This window comes from Anolis sagrei, chromosome 6, assembly GCF_037176765.1.
Source record: "Anolis sagrei isolate rAnoSag1 chromosome 6, rAnoSag1.mat, whole genome shotgun sequence".
Taxonomy (NCBI): Eukaryota; Metazoa; Chordata; class Lepidosauria; order Squamata; family Dactyloidae; genus Anolis; species Anolis sagrei.
Window position 1 is genome coordinate 54,797,653 of NC_090026.1, and position 20,412 is coordinate 54,818,064.

At 42.9% G+C, this 20,412-nt stretch overlaps 1 protein-coding gene across 1 annotated transcript in view; it reads right to left on the reverse strand.

Annotated features, from left to right (window-relative positions):
• The window catches only part of THNSL2 (threonine synthase like 2), a 35,360-nt gene extending 18,666 nt beyond the window's left edge, over positions 1 to 16,694 (reverse strand). The window contains exons 1-4 of the mRNA XM_067470124.1: positions 16,587 to 16,694; positions 6,987 to 7,221; positions 4,693 to 4,887; positions 360 to 512 (exon numbers count right to left, since the gene is read on the reverse strand). Of these exons, the coding sequence (XP_067326225.1) occupies positions 360 to 512; positions 4,693 to 4,887; positions 6,987 to 7,209 (571 nt within the window). The 5' untranslated portion in view covers positions 7,210 to 7,221; positions 16,587 to 16,694. The remainder of the gene's footprint in view (positions 1 to 359; positions 513 to 4,692; positions 4,888 to 6,986; positions 7,222 to 16,586) is intronic.
• Between the last annotated feature and the right edge of the window lie 3,718 nt (positions 16,695 to 20,412).

The following is a 20,412-nucleotide window of genomic DNA, read 5'->3' on the forward strand; positions in this document are numbered from 1 at the left end:
GTCAGGGACATTGATGATGTGAGACTTCCTGACTATCGTGTTTTCCGATGATAAATTACAATTTTATACATAAAATATAATATATTAAGTTCTTTAATCCCAATTATTTTGGAAATACACACCTCTCAATGGCTGCCATGCCTTGACTGTAATTTAGAGCACTGAGTCAAACAGATATCAAGTTTAAGGCCAGATTCTTATTTTGTGTGTTTGGGAGAACAGAATTAGTCAAACTATCCCGATTCGGCAGGTCACAAATTCAGGCTTTCCAGAAAATCCAAGCACACAAATTCCAAAGCATTTTTATAAAGGAAAGTCTTTCAAGCACGGCAGAAAAGAGCCCCCGCTAAATTACTTACTGAGAAAAACGTGGACATTCTCTTCAATCACAGTTGTCATCTGTAGTTCTTGAACTTGGCTGCAGAGACCATGGGGCAACAGAACAAATATATCCATATTTTTGTCACCCCGGATACTTTCTATTGCTGAGCTGCCGGTATCTCCTGAAGTTCCTGTTTTAAAAGCACTGGAGTCAATGCTTATATTAAACGATTGAATGAATCAGTTTTGAAAAAGGGTTTCTGTAATTCATGGCACTCAAATACCTGAACTCCCTGAACAACATTTCACCCCTGTATGCAAGATGGGATCTGCTTTTATGATTCTTTTTCATCTCTATAGGATTTTAATGCTATGAGAGGTATTTTTTTAGTAAGGTCCGTTTTGTTGTAGACACTAGTAGTTTGCGCGCATACCGCAACGAGCGTGTGCGTCGTGTACCGGCATGCCTCGGGAACAACTGTGCTCAGTTTCCGCTCTGTAGCTAACCTGTACGGTTCTGTTCTGTGCTTTAAAAATGTTTAAGACTATCAACTCACCCTCCGCATGTGAGGTTCACTCAATGATATGGTTTTTGTCAGCAAGGAACCTGCCTGCTGCAGAAATTCATCGTCAGATTTGTGAAGTGTATGGTGATACTGTTATGAGTGAAAGCAAAGTGCGTAAGTGGGTACGACAAAGACAGCCGTAACAACGTCCATGATGAGGACCGCTCTGGTCGCCCTTCTTTGATTACAGTGAACTCTTGGTTATCGGAGCAGGCGGCAAGTTTTTATGAAGAGGGTATTTTAAAATTGGTTCAGAGGTATGATAAGTGTTTGAACAAACTTGGCAACTATGTTGAAAAATAGAGTGAAGTATGTACTTTCTGAAAATAAATTTACTTTTTTGAAATAAACTTTCGTTGTGTACTTATGTTCAAATGGACCTTACTTAAAAAACACCCCTCGTATTTACCGTCCTTCCTTCTTTCTCTCCATCACTGTCTTCCTATTGTTCCTTCAATCCTGACATTGCCAGTGTAACATATATTAGGTTGAGGGACCATCTTCTAGTTGAAGAGGGTAAGCCTAATCAAAAGGTATGCGTCCTTCATACACAAATATGGATGTAAATATTCCAACATTATTAAATTTAGTTCTCAGTAGAGTGAAGTAAAGAACATATGAAATCTCACTTTACTCACTTTTTAATCTGACAAAGTAACATGACATGCCCATAAAGGGCATTTTTCAATGCTTGGTGACAAGCAGCTTTGTACTTGATAAATGTATGTGTGTGTGTGTGTATACCACACCACCTTCGCAATCGCGTCTGGTGGGGACGAGAGACAGGGCCTTCTCGGTGGTGGCTCCTCGGCTGTGGAACTCTCTCCCGATAGAGATCAAATCTGCCCCCTCCCTCCTGACTTTCAGAAAGATGGTAAAATCTTGGCTCAGATTTGAGCATTTAATCATTCTCAGGTGGATGATCGAATCAATAACTGTTCACCACAAGGCGGATGGTGGTGAATTTGTGATTTACCTTGACGAATTGGCTTTATGTAATTCTTGATCTGTATTTTAATGTGTCTTAATGTATTAATATACTATGATGTTATTATGCTTTAGTTTATTTGTATATTGATTCTCTGTTGTTAGTCCCTCCTCGGAGGTCGAGAAGAATAAATAAAATATATACACATACAGGCACAGACACAGACACACATATATAAAGAGTAAGTACTGTGGCACAGCTGGCTGGGAGTCAGCTTCATTAAGATGATTACTGACCGAAAGGTCATGAGTTCGAAGTCAGCACAGGTTGGAGTGAGCTTCCAACCAATTTTGTGTAGCTTACTGTCGACCTTTGCAGCCCAAAAGACAGTTGCATCTGTCAAGTAGGAAATGTAGGTACCGCTTATGCGGGGAGGCTAATTTAACTAATTTACGAGGCCATAAAAATCTCCAGTAAGCATGCAAAGAATGAGGAAGTACTTCATCAGTGTCACAAATGGTCGGTGAAGGGACAGCTCCCCTGGTGGCCAGAATACCCTCAAGAAAAGCTGGAATGTTAAATTGACTCTGTGTTGGTCTACATATGTTGCGTGTCTATGGCATTGAATGTTTGCCATGTATATGTACATTGTAATCCACCCTGAGTCCCCTGCGGGGTGAGAAGGGCGGAATATAAATACTGTAAATAAATAAATAATCATCTGCCTGTCAGACTTGTAAACAGCATATCAATAGTATAGTATAACTTGGAAAAGGTTTGTGTGTGTGTGTGTGTCAGGAGCGATTTGAGAAACTGCAAGTCGTTTCTGGTGCGAGAGAATTGGCCATCTGCAAGAACATTACCGGGATTGTGGCGCAGCTGGCTGAGTGTCAGCTGCATTAAGATCACTCTGAACAAAAGGTCATGAGGTTCTTGTGGGTTTTTTCGGGCTATAGAGCCATGTTCTAGAGGCATTTCTCCTGATGTTTCGCCTGCATCTATGGCAAGCATCCTCAGAGGTTGAGAAGGTCTGTTGGAAGTAGGAAAAATGGGTTTATATATCTGTGGAATGGCTGGGGTGGGGCAAGGAGCTCTTCTCTGCTGCAGTTAGGTGTGAATATTTAGTTGATCACCTTCATTAGCATTTGAAGGCCTGCCTGAGTCATGAGGTCATGAGTTCGAAGCCAGCTCGGGCTGGAGTGGGTGTCCAGCCATTGTGTAGCCTGTTGTCGACCTTTGCAACCCCGAAAGACAGTTGCATCTGTCAAGTAGGAAAATAAGGTACCACCTTGTGTGGGAGGCTAAATTAACTAATTTATGAGGCCATAAAGAAAACTCCGGGGAATGTGGAATGCAGAAGAACTTCATCGGTGTCGCTGATGGACGACGAAAGCAGCAGCTCCCCTGGTGGCCAGAAAAAAGTTAAATAGCCTCTGTGTATTGTCTGTATTCGTTGTCTGTCAAACTGGCATTGAATGTTTGCCATATATGTGTATACTGTAATCCGCCCTGAGTCCCCTGCGGGGTGAGAAGGGCGGAATATAAAAACTGTAAATAAATAAATAAAATAAACATTACCCAGCGAAGACCTGGATATTTTACCATCCTGTGGGAGGTTTCTGTCACCTCCCTGCATGAGAAGCTGGAGCTGACAGACAAGAACTCACCCCACTCGTCAGATCTGAACTGCCAACCTTTCAGTCAGGAGTCCTGGCAGCGCAAGGGTTTAACTCATTGTACCACCAGGGGTGGTATTATTTTTCATTACAAATCCTAGACATACCACACCCCAACAAAAATGGCTAGCGGCAAAAAATAAGAACTTTAGCTTGAAATTGTCCTCAGCAGTACCACCATCAAGTAAGGAGGAAGAGACATACCAGTACTAACCAGTATTCAGTGGCCAACTGCCTCTGTGTACATAGGTCTCATGGTTACTAATAGGACTCTCCTCTATTAATTAATGGGACTCTCCTCGATTAATTGGACCCTATTAAAAGCCATCTAAGTCTACATATATAGGCAATGGCAGCACATTTGCATTCAGAATAAAATTCTGCTTTGATTCAAGTGGTGTTATTGACATAGTACCATGTTGTTTATTATGAAGAATGATATATTACGAAGATGAATCATACTAATCAAGGACTATAAGATGACATAACGGTGAAGCTTAATTTACTCTGGGACCTGCATATCATCATCATCACCATCATCACCATCACCATCATCATCATCATCATCATCATCTGCTTCCATCTTTTTATTGCTTAATCCCATTATATCTTTTCTATTGTGTGGATTTTTAATGATATGCTTTTCAATTTATTATGAGCTGCTCCAAGTCCTCAACTGCGAAAAAATGGGATGTAAACAAATATAGAAGGTTGAGAGGAGATATGATAGCCATGTATAAATATGTGAGAGGAAGCCACAGGGAGGAGGGAGCAAGCTTCTGCTTCCTTGGAGACTAGGACGCGGAACAATGGCTTCAAACTACAAGAGAGGAGATTCCATCTGAACATTAGGAAGAACTTCCTGACTGTGAGAGCCGTTCAGCAGTGGAACACTCTGCCCCGGAGTGTGGTGGAGGCTCCTTCTTTGGAAGCTTTTAAGCAGAGGCTGGATGGCCATCTGTCAGGGGTGATTTGAATGCAATATTCCTGCTTCTTGGCAGGGGGTTGGACTGGATGGCCCATGAGGTCTCTTCCAACTCTTTGATTCTATGATTCTATGATAATGGTAATGATAGTAATGCTATGCAATACACAGCATACAATAGGGTTACATTCTTGTCTAGGAAATGGAAATGAGAAATGTGTGAGGAGTGACTCCATCGCATGCAAATTCGCACATCATTTCCAACTGGTAACATACCCACTAAGATTGAGACGTGCTTCTTCCTTTTCTTCAGAAAGTATTGCAGGAACTGCCCAGTACAGGACAAGGAGAGGTCCTTAAAAGCATATGTTGGCCCATGCCAGAGCTCCAAAACATTCAAGCCATTCTTTAATCTTGATAGATGGATAACTTCCTTGTGCTTGAATCTGCTGAATGCCTTATCAACCAGGTCTAAAGGAAGATGAAAGGAGATAATGAATACAGCTAGGAACATTTTGATTTATTGTCGAAGGCTTTCATGGCTGGAATCACTAGGTTCTTGTGGGGTTTTTTTGGGCTATAGAGCCATGTTCTTGAGGCATTTCTCCTGACGTTTCGCCTGCATCTATGGGAAGCATCCTCAGAGGTGTGAGGTCTGTTGGAATTAGGACAATGGGTTTATATATCTGTGGAATGGCTGGGGTGGGGCAAGGAGCTCTTCCCTGCTGCAGTTAGGTGTGAATGTTTAGCTGATCACCTTCACTAGCATTTGAAGGCCTGCCTGAGCCTGGGAAAATCTGTTGTTGGGAGGTGTTAATCTGTGCCTGGTTTTTTCCTCTCTGTTGTTTAGCTGTTATAATTTTAGAGTTTTTTAATACTGGTAGCCAGATTTTGTTCATTTTCATGGTCTCTTCCTTTCTGTTGAAATTGTCCACATGCTTGTGGATTTCAATGGCTTCTCTGTGTAGTCTGACATGGTGGTTGTTAGTGTGGTCCAGCATTTCTGTGTTCTCAAATAATATGCTGTGTCCAGGCTGGTTCATCAGGTGCTCTGCTATGGCTGACTTTTGATTGTAGGTGAACTATAAATCCCAGTAACTACAACTCCCAAATGTCAAGGTCTATTTTCCCCAAACTCCATTTGTGTGCATATTTGGGCATATGGAATATTCATGCCAACTTTGGTCCAGATCCATCATTGTTTGAGTCCACAGTGATCTCTGGATGTAGGTGAACTACAACTCCCACTCTAGGTCAATGCCCACCAAACTCTTCTAGTGTTTTCTGTTGATCATATGAGTTCTGTGTCCCAAGATTGGTTCAATTCCATCATTGGTGGAGTTCAGAATGCTCTTTGATTGTAGATGTACTATAAAGCCCAGCAACTACAACTCCCAAATTACAAAATCAATTTTTTGAGTGAAGGACATACATTAGGTTGTTAGGTGTATTGTGTCCAAATTTGGTGTCAATTTGTCCAGTGGTTTTTGAGTTCTGTTAATCCCACAAACGAACATTACATTTTTATTTATATAGATGTTTATTTATTTATTTGCTTTATTTCTATACTGCATTTTTCAGTCCTTAACAGGCGACTCAATGCGGTTTACAGTGCAATTAAAACATAACAATGCAACAAACAGGATCAACAACATCAGTCCACAACAATTGACAATCAGACAAGACAAATCAACAAAACAACAGACATAACGCCTCAGTTGAAATCAGATCCATTCTCATAATCCTTATGCCATTCCTATGTTCCATTTACCGTCTTCCTTGATTGGTTGCACTGCTTAGCCAAACGCTTGTTCATAAAGCCAGGTCTTAACCATTCTCCGAAACGTCAGCAACGAAGGTGCCTGTCTGATGTCTGCCGGCAAGGCATTCCATAGCCGAGGGGCCACCACTGAGAAGGCCCTGTCTCTCGTCCCCGCCAAGCGCGCCTGTGACGCAGGCGGGATCGAGAGCAGGGCCTCCCCAGACGATCTTAATGTTCTAGTCGGTTCATAGGTGGAGATGCGTTCGGAGAGGTAAGCGGGGCCAGAACCGATTAGGGCTTTATAGGCTAAAGCCAGCACCTTGAATTGTGCCCGGTAGCGGATTGGCAGCCAGTGGAGCTGGCTCAGCAGAGGAGTGGTATGCTCCCTGAGTGCCGCTCCCGTTAGCAACCTGGCTGCCGAGCGCTGGACCATCTGAAGCAGTCTTCAAGGGCAACCCCACGTAGAGCGCGTTGCAGTAATCAATCCGGGATGTAACCAGAGCGTGGACTACCATGGCCAAATCAGACTTCCCAAGGTACGGGCGCAACTGGCGCACAAGTTTGAGTTGTGCAAATGCTCCCCTGGACACCGCCGAAACCTGGGGTTCCAAGCTCAGCGAAGAGTCCAGGATCACACCCAAGATGTTGCTGAACTGCAACTCCCATTGCCTCTAGCCAGCATAGGTGATGGTGAAGAATCATGGAAGTTACAATCCAAAAACCGTGGGAGTGCAAAAAAATTTAAGCTAAAGGTTTGTAACTGTTTTTAAGACCCTCTTGTCTCAATACTGAGCTACATTTAACTTACCACTTAGCTCTGGTTTAGGAATGAGTTCGGGTGATATGAAGATAGAGCATAGCTGTTTAACCAATTCCGGATAGGAGAAGGTACTCCAGGTCTTAAGTGTCCCGAAGTCCAAGACTGGGATGCTTTCAGGCATGAAAAGGCCCCCATCAATTGCATACCCAGAAAAAAGAACACCTTCAAAATCAGTGGTTCCAGCTCCTCCTCGGGTGCTGATGTATCTCATATTTAATATGTCCTGCAACAAGAACATTAAAGGAAATTATCTTCAGACTAGATGATCAAAGCACTATCAGCAGATCTCATAAAGAACAGCAACCTTTGCCCTTTTAATGATAGGTGCCTTATTTATTTACTTATTTATTTATTGTGTCAGAAACGAGTTGAGGGTACTGTTAACATGGATTTAAAAACATAAAATTTAAAAACTTGGCATTATGCTAAATGTCCTTTGAACAGAAGCTGGCCACTTGGCATGTCTCTGGACAGGCGCATATAGCAACCAGATCGAGCAATCCCCCATCAGTCTTGAAAATGAGATGAACTCTATTCATCTGAAGCAAACTTAAGAAAAACAATTACCCTATATACTCAAGTATAAGCCGACCCAAATATAAGCCGAGGCATCTAATTTTACCACAAAAAATGGGGAAATTGATTGAATCGAGTCAATCGAGTCAGGGAGGGATAGCCAATACTCCAGAGGACAGGAGCAGGATTCAAAACTATCTTGACAGATTAGAGAGATGGGCCAAAAGTAACAAAATGAAGTTCAACAGTGACAAATGCAAGATACTCCACTTTGGCAGGAAAAACAAAATGCAGAGATACAGAATGGGTGACGCCTGGCTCGAGAGCAGTACGTGTGAAAAAGATCTTGGAGTCCTTGTGGACAACAAGTTAAACATGAGCCAACAATGTGATGTGGTGGCAAAAAAAAGCCAATGGGATTTTGGCCTGCATCAATAGGAGCATAGTGTCTAGATCTAAGGAAGTAATGCTACCCCTCTATTCTGCTTTGGTTAGACCACATCTGGAATATTGTGTCCAGTTCTGGGCACCACAATTCAAGAGAGATATTGACAAGCTGGAATGTGTCCAGAGGAGAGCGACTAAAATGATAAAAGGTCTGGAGAACAAGCCCTATGAGGAGCGGCTTAAGGAGCTGGGCATGTTTAGCCTGAAGAAGAGAAGGCTGAGAGGGGATATGATAGCCATGCATAAATATGTGAGAGGAAGCCACAGGGAGGAGGGAGCAAGCTTGTTTTCTGCTTCCCTGGAGACTAGGACGCGGAACAACGGCTTCAAACTACAAGAGAGGAGATTCCATCTGAACATGAGGAAGAACTTCCTGACTGTGAGAGCCGTTCAGCAGTGGAACTCTCTGCCCCGGAGTGTGGTGGAGGCTCCTTCTTTGGAAGCTTTTAAAGAGAGGCTGGATGGCCATCTGTCGGGGGTGATTTGAATGCAATATTCCTGCTTCTTGGCAGGGGGTTGGACTGGATGACCCATGAGCTCTCTTCCAACTCTTTGATTCTATGATTCTATGATTCTATGAGTATAAGCCGAGGGGTGGGAAATGCAGCAGCTACTGGTCAATTTCAAAATATAAATAGATACCAGTACAATTACAATAATTGAGGCATCAGAAGGTTAAATGTTTTTGAATATTTACATAAAACTGTAATTTAAGATAAGACTGTCCAACTTTGATTAAACCATTATTCTAACCTTCTTCAATGTAGATGTGCGTATGCATCCTTCCAATAATAATAAAGAGAGTGAAATAATAAATGTAATAATAACAGTAATAACTGTAAAATAATAAATGTAATACATATAAATAAAAATGTCATGTTCGTTTGTGGGATTAACATAACTCAAAAACCACTGGACGAATTGACACCAAATTTGGATACCACACACCTAACAGTCCAACGAGTATCCATCACCCCTAAACACACACACACACACACATAACCCCAGTGGAACAAACTTAAAAAACCCCAAAATACACACTATATACATATACACATAAACTCATATACATATACACAAGCACACATTCATACACACACATGTATATATATGCCCAAACACACACAAATATACACGCACATACATATAGATATACACATGCACACATACATATATACATAGACACATGCACACACATATACATGTACACATACATACACACGAATATGCATATAGATAAGCACACACATATACACAATATGCATGTACACATATAAACACACAAATACACAAATATATACACACATATATACATACATACACATGCACAGACATATACACATACACATACATACACACATATACACACAAATATGCATGTAGACAAGCACACACATATGCACAATATGCATGTACACATATAAACACACAAATATATACACTCATATATATACACACTCACATATACACCTCCACACACACACACACATATATTCACACATATATACACACACATATACACAGACTGGGCCACAGCAATGCTTGGCAGGGGACGGCTAATTTGAAATAAATTAAGCAAATCTCGCTTTTCTCTCAAGTGAACAATAATAAAGTAAAATAATAAATGTAATAATAATAATAAGAGTAAAATGATAAATGTAATAACAACGACAACAACAGAATTCAGTAATAAATAATCTTGACTCAAATATAAGCCGAGAGGGACTTTTTCAGCCTAAAAAAGGGCTGAAAAACTAGGCTTATATTTAAGTTTATACAGTAATTTAAGCCTCAGGAAAGATATTCCACAATCCTGAAAGAAAATTCCCAGTGGCAATAACTCAAGAGTGTTTGGGGTTTCCTACCCATCTTTTCATTATGGCTCCTCAGCACTTGTTCAACTTATACTGCCAAAACATTTAAACCTTAATTTTCATTACACAGCAAAACAATCCTGTCCTGAGTTACCAGTGACAGCCATTCTTAGGTCCAACGTTCAGGAGTTATCAGCGGAACAACACGACTGGCTCCACTGAGATGGCACGATAAACACAAATCAAAACCTTTATTGTGATCTTTCTTGATATCAATGTACTTTTTTGGATAATTTGTATTTACACCATGTTATAAAGGTTATTTATTTACTTATTAAAAGACACTCTAGCCTAGACCTGAGAATCTTATGGCAGCATAAATTAAATCAAATCAGAACAATAATTTTAAAGACATGAAATCATTCGTCATTCAAATCCAGACAATTTAAAACTTGTTATAATCATTCCATGAGCAAATTGGATAATTATGCACCAAAGGCACCAGCATTATTGGGAATTGGGCTTCAAAGAGGAAGTTTTTCCATGGCTGGGGTGCCACAGCAGAGAAGGCTTCTGGTACAACAATCCGCTAGGATACCATGAACAATAGTGTTGAAAATTTCAGAGGGATTTCACGTCCTCTTCCCAATGTGATGGTGGTGGCGGTGTTTGGGCTGATGTGGTTGTTATTATTATTATCTTTATTTTTATCATGTCAGATTTACACAAATGACCAGCCACTGCCAAAAGGGACAGAGAGTTTCATCTATGCTGATGATCATGCCATTATCGCTCAAGCAGGGAGCTTTGAGATGGTTGAACAGAAGCTCTCCAAAGCTCTAGGTGCTCTTACCACCTATTACAGGGAAAACCAACTGATCCCTAATCCATCTAAAACACAGACATGTGCTTATCACCTTAAGAACAGACAAGCATCCCGAGCTCTGAGGATTACATGAAAACGAATCCCACTGGAGCATTGCAGCGCACCCAAATACCTGGGAGTCACTCTGGACCGTGCTCTGACCTACAAGAAGCACTGCCTGAATATCAAGCAAAAAGTGGGCGCTAGAAACAATATCATACGAAAGCTGACTGGCACAACCTGGGGATCACAACCAGACACAGTGAAGACATCTGCCCTTGCGCTATGCTACTCTGCTGCTGAGTACACATGCCCATTGTGGAACACATATCACCACACTAAAACAGTAGATGTGGCTCTTAATGAGACATGCCACATTATAACAGGGTGTCTGCGCCCTATACCACTGGAGAAATTACACTGTTTAGCCGGTATTGCACCACCTGACATCCACCGGGAAGTAGCAGCAAATAGTGAAGGGACCAAGGCAGTGACATCTCCACCTGTTTGGGTATCAGCCAGCACATCAACGACTTAAATCAAGAAATAGTTTTCTAAGATCTACAGAGACACTCGCTGGAACACCCCAGCAAGCAAGAGTCCAAAAGTGGCAGGCTCAAACCCAGAACCTCAATCAATGGCTGATACCAAATGAGAGACTCTATCCTGGGCACACAGAAAACTGGGCGACTTGGAAGGCGGTGAACAGACTGCGCTCTGGCACCACGAGATGCAGAGCCAACCTCAAGAAATGGGGCTACAAAGTGGAATCCACGACATGCAAGTGTGGAGAAGAGCAAACCACTGACCACCTGCTGCAATGCAACCTGAGCCCTGCCACATGCACCATGGAGGACCTTCTTATAGTAACACCAGAGACACTCCAAGTGGCCAGCTACTGGTCAAAGGACATTTAATCAACTACAAAGCTTGCAAACTTTGTGTTTTGTTTGTTTGTTTGTTTGTTAAAAATACAATACAACTGTTTGGCTTGCTCCTGACACGATAAATAAATCATGTCAGATCACTAGCTCGATCTGCCCCCAAACACTGAGGAATGCTTTGGATTCCATACATCGGAAGCCACAGGACAATCACCTGAAGGAGAGCCAGAAATAGATAAATATAAAAATATTTACCAATTGTAGCATTTACATGTGATCCTCTTTATGACAATGCAGCCAAGTCAATTTACAGTTTGAAAAAAAGCTTGCAGTTTAATAAGCAAGGAAATTACAATAGGAAGGAGCCAGTGTGGCACCACGATTACTGGACTATGAACTCTGGAGTCCAGAGTTCAAATCCCAGCTCAGTCATGAAAATCTACTGGGCAATCTTGGGCAAGTCACACACTTTTAGCCTCAGAAAACCCTGGGATTAGTTTGCCTATCCAGACATTTCATGTTGGAATTGCACTTTTTAGATCTGCATCATTTTGCAACACAGTAATTCAGTTTTACTAGCAAACTCTCTATAAGAGATATTAGGAAGAACTTCCTGACTGTGAGAGCCGTTCAGCAGTGGAACTCTCTGCCCCAGAGTGTGGTGGAGGCTCCTTCTTTGGAAGCTTTTAAGCAGAGGCTGGATGGCCATTTGTCAGGGGTGATTTGAATGCAATATTCCTGCTTCTTGGCAGGGGGTTGGACTGGATGGCCCACGAGGTCTCTTCCAACTCTTTGATTCTATGATTCTATGATATGGGAGCATACATTAATTGTAATCACGAAATGTGCGGGGACTCAACATCTCTCATGACAATCTCTCGTATATGTATATTTAAAAATATATGACTGATTATTTCTCATAGGCTCAAAGGTGTTTCACTACATTCTTACGACGCACCAACTTGGCACCAGCTAAGTGTTGCAACACACAATTTGGAAAGCCGTGCCATCATGATACGTTGGAAACAGGTTGAAGGCACACAACAATAACAGAAGAGGTGCATAAGCATATTCAGATCTCCCTTCTGCCATTACAGTTCATAGAATCATAGAATCATAGAATCAAAGGCCTTAGTTTGAAGACCCCTGGCATAGAATATAGAATATACAAATATGTAAACATTAAAACAGGGTTATGCAACATTGCAACCAAGTGATTAATCTCTGCAAGATATAAGTGGGGCATGAGTTTTGTACTGGCAATAGCTGTATTATTTTGTTATTGTTGTTCATTCGTTCAGTCGTCTCCGACTCTTCGTGACCTCATGGACCAGCCCACGCCAGAGCTCCCTGTCGGCCGTTACCACCCCCAGCTCCCTCAAGGTCAGTCCAGTCACTTCAAGGATGCCATCCATCCATCTTGCCCTTGGTCGGCCCCTCTTCCTTTTGCCTTCCACTTTCCCCAGCATAATTGTCTTCTCTAGGCTTTCCTGTCTCCTCATGATGTGGCCAAAGTACTTCAACTTTGTCTCTAGTATCTTTCCCTCCAGTGAGCAGTCAGGCTTTATTTCCTGGAGGATGGACTGGTTGGATCTTCTCGCGGTCCAAGGCACTCTCAGAACTTTCCTCCAACACCACAGCTCAAAAGCATTGATCTTCCTTCGCTCAGCCTTCCCTAAGGTCCAGCTCTCACATCCATAGGTTACTACAGGGAATACCATGGTTTTGACTAGGCGGATCTTTGTTGCCAGTCTGATGTCTCTACTCTTCACTATTTTATCGAGACTGGACATTGCTCTCCTCCCAAGAAGTAAGCGTCTTCTGATTTCCTGGCCACAGTCTGCATCTGCAGTAATCTTTGCACCTAGAAATATAAAGTCTGTCACGGCCTCCACGGTTTCTCCCTCTATTTTCCAGTTGTCAATCATTCTTGTTGCCATAATCTTGGTTTTTTGTTTTTGTTTTGCTGCAACCCGGCTTTTGCTCTTTCTTCTTTCACCTTGATTAGAAGGCTCCTCAGCTCCTCCTCGCTTTCGGCCATCAGAGTGGTGTCATCTGCATATCTGAGGTTGTTAATGTTTCTTCCAGCAATTTTCACCCCAGCTTTGCATTCATCCATTTTGTTATTATAATTATTATATTATATTATATTATATTGTTATTATATTATTTTATATAGATACAGAATGGGAGACACCTGGCTTGAGTGTAGTACGTGTGAAAAAGATCTTGGGAGTCCTCGTGGACAACAAGTTAAACATTAGCCAACAATGTGATGTGGCGGCAAAAAAAGCCAATGGGATTTTGGCCTGCATCAAGAGGAGCATAGTGTCTAGATCTAGGGAAGTCATGCTACCCCTCTATTCCGCTTTGGTTAGACCACACCTGGAATATTGTGTCCAATTCTGGGCACCACAATTCAAGAGAGATATTGACAAGCTGGAATGTGTCCAGAGGAGGGCGACTAAAATGATCAAAGGTCTGGAGAACAAGCCCTATGAGGAGCGGCTTAGGGAGCTGGGCATGTTTAGCCTGAAGAAGAGAAGGCTGAGAGGGGATATGATAGCCATGTATAAATATGTGAGAGGAAGCCACAGGGAGGAGGGAGCAAGCTTGTTTTCTGCTTCCTTGGAGACTAGGACACAGAACCATGGCTTGAAACTAAAAGAGAGGAGATTCCATCTGAACATGAGGAAGAACTTCCTGACCGTGAGAGCCGTTCAGCAGTGGAACTCTCTGCCCCGGAGTGTGGTAGAGGCTCCTTCTTTGGAAGCTTTTAAATAGAGGCTGGATGGCCATCTGTCAGGGGTGATTTGAATGCAATTTTCCTGCTTCTTGGCAGGGGTTTGGACTGGATTCTATATTCTTTTATTTTGTTATTATAATTTTATTTTCTGATGCATTTTGTTTCTTGTAATCTGTATTTTATTGTGTTGTATTGCATTTTAAAGGGCTTGGCCTCATGTTAGCTTCTCCCGAGTCCACATTGGGGAGATTATTATTATTGCTATTATTATTATTATTATTATTATTATTATTATTAGTTGTGTCAGGAGCGACTTGAGAAACTGCACATTGCTTCTAGTGTGAGAGAATTGGCCGTCTGCAAGGATGTTGCCCAGGGGACGCCCGGATGTTTTGATGTTTTACCCTCCTTGTGGGAGGCTTCTCTCATGTCCCTGCATGGGGAGCTGGAGCTGATAGAGGAAGCTCATCTGCGCTCTCCCCGGATTCGAACCTGCAACCTGTCGGTCTTCAGTCCTGCTGGCAGAGGGGTTTAACCCACTGCACTACCGGGAGCTCCTTGGGGAGATGGTCTTCTTGTCATGCCAGGAACGACTTGAGAAACTGCAAGTCGCTTCTGGTGTGAGAGAATTGGCCATCTGCAAGAATGTTGCCCAGGGGACGCCCGGATGTTTTGATGTTTTACCATCCTTGTGGGAGGCTTCTCTCATGTCCCCGCATGAGGAGCTGGAGCTGATAGAGGAAGCTCATCCGCGCTCTCCCCGGATTCGAACCTGTGACCTGTCGGTCTTCAGTCCTGCCGGCGCAGGGGAGATGGTGATGGGGTATAAATAAAATTTATTATTATTTATTATTATTATTAGTGGTAAATGATGAAGCAGATTAATGGAATCCAATGGAAGAATTAATGCTATCCTGGCCAGCAATCCGATTCCATGTCGCTGGCTAAACAAGGCGGCCTTGGGCAAAGCCAATGATGATTATGATGATGACAGAAAACCAAGGTTGGCCCATCTCTGTCCCAAAAATGGCTATGACAGCTGTGCAAAAATATTATTAGGAACAGAGGAAAATTCACTCCTCCAGTCCTAAGTTTCTAAGATCTTTTGGGAGCTTCAAATTGACAAGCTCATGCAAAAAAAAAAAAAAAAAAAAAAAACCCCTAAGTATCAGAGGGTGCATCTACACCAGTGGTTCTCAACCTTCTTAATGCCACGACCCCTTAGTACAGTTCGTCACGTTGTGGTGACCCCCAACAATAACATTTTCATTGCTACTTCGTAACTGTAATTTTGCTACTGTTATAAATCATAATGTAAATATCTGATACGCAGGATGTATTTTCAAATCCCAAATACCCAATATGCCCAAATTTGAATACTGGTGGGTTTGGGGGGGATTGGTTTGGGAGCTGTAGTGGCTGGGATTTATAGTTCACCTACAATCAAAGAGCATTCTGAACACCGCCAATGATGAAATTGAACCAAACTTAGTACACAGAACTCCCATAGCCAAGAGAAAATACTGGGAGGATCTGGTAGACATTGACCTTGAATTTTGGAGTTGTAGTTCACCTACATCCAGAGAGCACTGTGGACTCAAACAATGATGGATCTGGACCGAACTTGGCATGAATACTCATTATGCTGAAACGTGAACACGGGAGGAGTTTGAGAAAAATGGACCTTGACATTTGGGAGTTGTAGTTGCTGGGATTTATAGTTCACCTACAATGAAATAACATTCTGAACCCCACCAACGATAGAATTGGCCCAAACTTCCCACACAGAACCCATGACCAACAGAAAATACTATGTTTTCTGATGGTCTTTGGCGACCCCTCTGACACCCCCTCACGACCCCCACAGGGGTCCCGACCCCCAGGTTGAGAAACACTGATCTACACAGTGGAATTAATGCAATTTGACACCACTTTAACTGCTCTAGCTCAAGTTTATGGAATCCTGGGAGTGGAAGTTGTCCAAGGTCTGTAGCCTTCTCTGTCAAAGGCTGATGGTGCCTCCCAGAACTACAAACCCATGGCAATTAAAGTGGGATCAAACTGGATTAAGTCTACAGTGTAGATGCACTCCCAAAGGTGGTTAGATGCCAGTGATTGCTTTATTCAGATTGCAGTATTATTCTCATTTGGCCTGATGGAGCCATGGCACAAGTCTAATGTTTAAGCAAAATGTGATCCATCCTTCTTGATCTTAATCAGGACACTCTGCCCATGCTCAGGAGCACTCTTCTCCTTCAGATGCCAACGTTGAGCCCTGGCAGTGAGTTACCAGATCAGCCCCAGACAACTGCTTACCCTCTTTCCTTATCTTTTGCCTGGCTCCACTGGCAGCAGCAAGCTTTAGAAAGCTGAGATTGAATTGCACTTGCAATGCACTACAATTGACTTGAGCCTGCCCTTCTAAGAAAGAAACACACCTGCTGATTGGATAGCACCTCCCCGCTGGGATGGTACCACGCCCACAATTGGACGGGTCAGGAAAGACACCACAGAAGTAGAAAATTAGAGGCTCTCTCTCACACCCATATTCCAGGTTCAGAGTTGAACATAGAAGGGTGAAGATCTTGTATACATTCCATAGCAGTGAACCAAGGATATAAACTGCATTAATTCTACAGTGTAGATCCACCCCTGTGGCAACATTAAAAGCAGCAGCATCCTTAAGAATCATTGGTTTTCAAGGTATTTTGGCATGAACTTGGATGGATATAAACCCAACTTCTTGGGAGAGCAAAGTACTAGGATGCTAGCAAGAGATGAAGGCAGGGAGATTCTCCTGCCTTTTCAATCTTATGATGTAACACAGTTTTTGGCAGTGAAATATGCTGTCTGGGACTCTGGTGGAGTCTCCTATGGGGGTTTATAAGTAAAGGCTGGATGGCCATCTGTCAGGAATCATAGAATCATAGAATGAAAGAGTTGGAAGAGACCTCATGGGCCATCCAGTCCAACCCCCTGCCAAGAAGCAGGAATATTGCATTCAAATCACCCCTGACAGATGGCCATTCAGCCTCTGTTTAAAAGCTTCCAAAGAAGGAGCCTCCACCACACTCCGGGGCAGAGAGTTCCACTGCTGAACGGCTCTCACAGTCAGGAAGTTCTTCCTAATGTTCAGATGGAATCTCCTCTCTTGTAGTTTGAAGCCATTGTTCCGCGTCCTAGTCTCCAGGGAAGCAGAAAACAAGCTTGCTCCCTCCTCCCTGTGGCTTCCTCTCACATATTTATACATGGCTATCATATCCCCTCTCAGCCTTCTCTTCTTCAGGCTAAACATGCCCAGCTCCTTAAGCCGCTCCTCATAGGGCTTGTTCTCCAGACCTTTGATCATTTTAGTCGCTCTCCTCTGGACACATTCCAGCTTGTTAATAACTTTCTGAATTGTGGTGCCCAGAATTGGACACAATATTCCAGGTGTGGTCTAACCAAAGCGGAATAGAGGGGTAGCATTACTTCCCTAGATCTAGACACTATGCTCCTATTGATGCAGGCCAAAATCCCATTGTTGGCTCATGTTTAACTTGTTGTCCACGAGGACTCCAAGATCTTTTTCACACATACTGCTCTCGAGCTAGGCGTCACCCATTCTGTATCTTTGCATTTCGTTTTTCCTGCCAAAGTGGAGTATCTTGCATTTGTCACTGTTGAACTTCATTTTGTTAGTTTTGACCCATCTCTCTAATCTGTCAGGATCGTTTTGAATCCTGCTCCTGTCCTCTGGACTATTGGCTATCCCTCCCAATTTGGTGTCGTCTGCAAACTTGATGATCCTGCCTTCTAGCCCTTCATCTAAGTCATTAATAAAGATCCTGAACAGGACCGGGCCCAGGACGGATCCCTGCGGCACTCCGCTCGTCACTTCTTTCCAAGATGAAGAGGAAGCATTAGTGAGCACTCTCTGTGTTCATCCACTTAACCAATTACAGATCCACCTCACCGTAGTTTTGCCTAGCCCACATTGGACTAGTTTCCTTGCCAGAAGGTCATGGGGGACCTTGTCGAAGGCCTTACTGAAATCCAGGTACGCTACATCCACGGCATTCCCCTCATCTACCCAGCTTGTAACTCTATCGAAGAAAGAGATCAGATTAGTCTGGCATGACTTGTTTTTGATAAATCCATGTTGACTATTAGCAATGACCGTGTTTGTTTCTAAGTGTTTGCAGACCACTTGGAGTCTGATGGAGTCTCCTCTGGAGGTTTATAAGTAGAGGCAGGATGGCCATCTGTCAGGAGGGCTTTGACTGGGTGGATGAGCAACTGAGAAGGTGAAATTATTTTACCTTCACACTCCCCTACAGGCCCACCATTCCTTTTAATGGGGCTGTATTGCATTTAAATATGTGGGTTTATATCCATGAAAGCTCTTGGGAAAAATATTTTTAAAGTTTATCCTAAAGGTGTTGCTTGTGTGTGTGTGTCAAGAGCGACTTGAGAAACTGCAAGTTGCTTCTGGTGTGAGAGAATTGGCCGTCTGCAAAGACGTTGCCCAGGGGATGCCCGGATGTTTTCGATGTTTTTACCATCCTTGTGGGAGACTTTTCTCATGACCCCTCATGAGGAGCTGGAGCTGATAGAGGGAGCTCATCCGTGCTCTTTCCGGATTCGAACCTGCGACCTGTCAGTCTTCAGTCCTGCCGGCACAGGGGTTTAACCCACTGCGCCACCGGGGGCTCCGGTGTTGCCACTCTCACAGTAATTCAGTTTTTCTATCAAACCAAAGGTTAAAACAACCTCTTATTATTATTATTATTATTATTATTATTATTATTATTATCTGTATTTATATCCAGCCTTATTCAAGGCAACTAACATCTCTCCACACTAAACAATTTAAAAAGAACAGTGTAGTAAAAAGAAAATTAAAATATAGCAAATACACTAAGATATATAGATATATACATAAATGGTTATGTATGGGGCACACAACATATCGCATGAAATCTTATATATATCCTGTCATGACACACAGTCTGCTGTCATCTCTTCTGTCTTGCAGATGGGACTCCCAGAGGGGGGATTGATTTTGTCATTTGGGAGTTGTAGTTGCTGGGATTTATAGTTAACCTATTTATTTATTTATTTACTATATTTATATACCGTCCCTCTCAGTCCAACTCGGGGCGGTTCACAGTTGGTACCAAGACCATAAAATACTATTAAAACATTAAAATATTAGAAAACCATAGCAAAGTCAATAACAAACATATATCATTAGCGTCTCCTTGCTGAAAAAACAATGGCCAATCATATCGTTTAATTGTTCCATTTTCCTATGTCAGTTACACTGTACTTGCAAACACTTACTCACCAAGCCAAGTCTTGACTTTCCTTCAGAATGTTAGAAGGGAGGGGGCTGATTGGATATCCCTAGGAAGGATGTTCCATAGCCGAGGGGCCACCACTGAGAAGGCCCTGTCTCTCGTCCCCACCAGCCGTACTTGTGACGAGGGCGGGATCGAGAGCAGGGCCTTGCCAGACGATCTTAAAGTCCTGGAAGGTTCATAAGGGGAGATGCGTTCGGATAGGTAAGTTGGGCCAGAACCATTTAGGTCTTTATAGGCTAAAGCCAGAATTTTAAATTGTGCCTGCTGGCCCGTAGCCAGGATTTCGTTTCGGGGGGGGGGGGCTGAATTTTTTTCAGGGGGGGTTTCGGGGGGGTGGAGTTTCAGGGGGAGCTGAGTCTGAGTGAAAGAGGGTCTAGCCTAGCAAACCTTTGGTATCATTACCCCACTACCCCCATGCATATGAGATATATTGAGTATGGTGATCAGATCATGATATGAATAAACATAACAGTTTAAATAATGCACCAGTAAGGCCTTTTTGCGAACCACCATGAGAATTTGGGGGGGGGGGGGGCTGAAGCCCCTCAAGCCCTCCCCCCCCCCCCCCCCCAGCTACATGCCTGTGTGCCCGGTAGCAAATTGGCAGCCAGTGGAGCTGGCGCAACAGAGGAGTTGTATGCTCCCTGAGCGCCGCTCCCGTTAGCAATCTGGCTGCCATCCGTTGGACCATTTGAAGCTTCCAGACAGTCTTCAAAGGCAACTCCACGTAGAATGTTTTGCAGTAGTCTATACAGGATGTAAACAGAGTGGACTACCGTGGCCAAGTCAGATTTCCC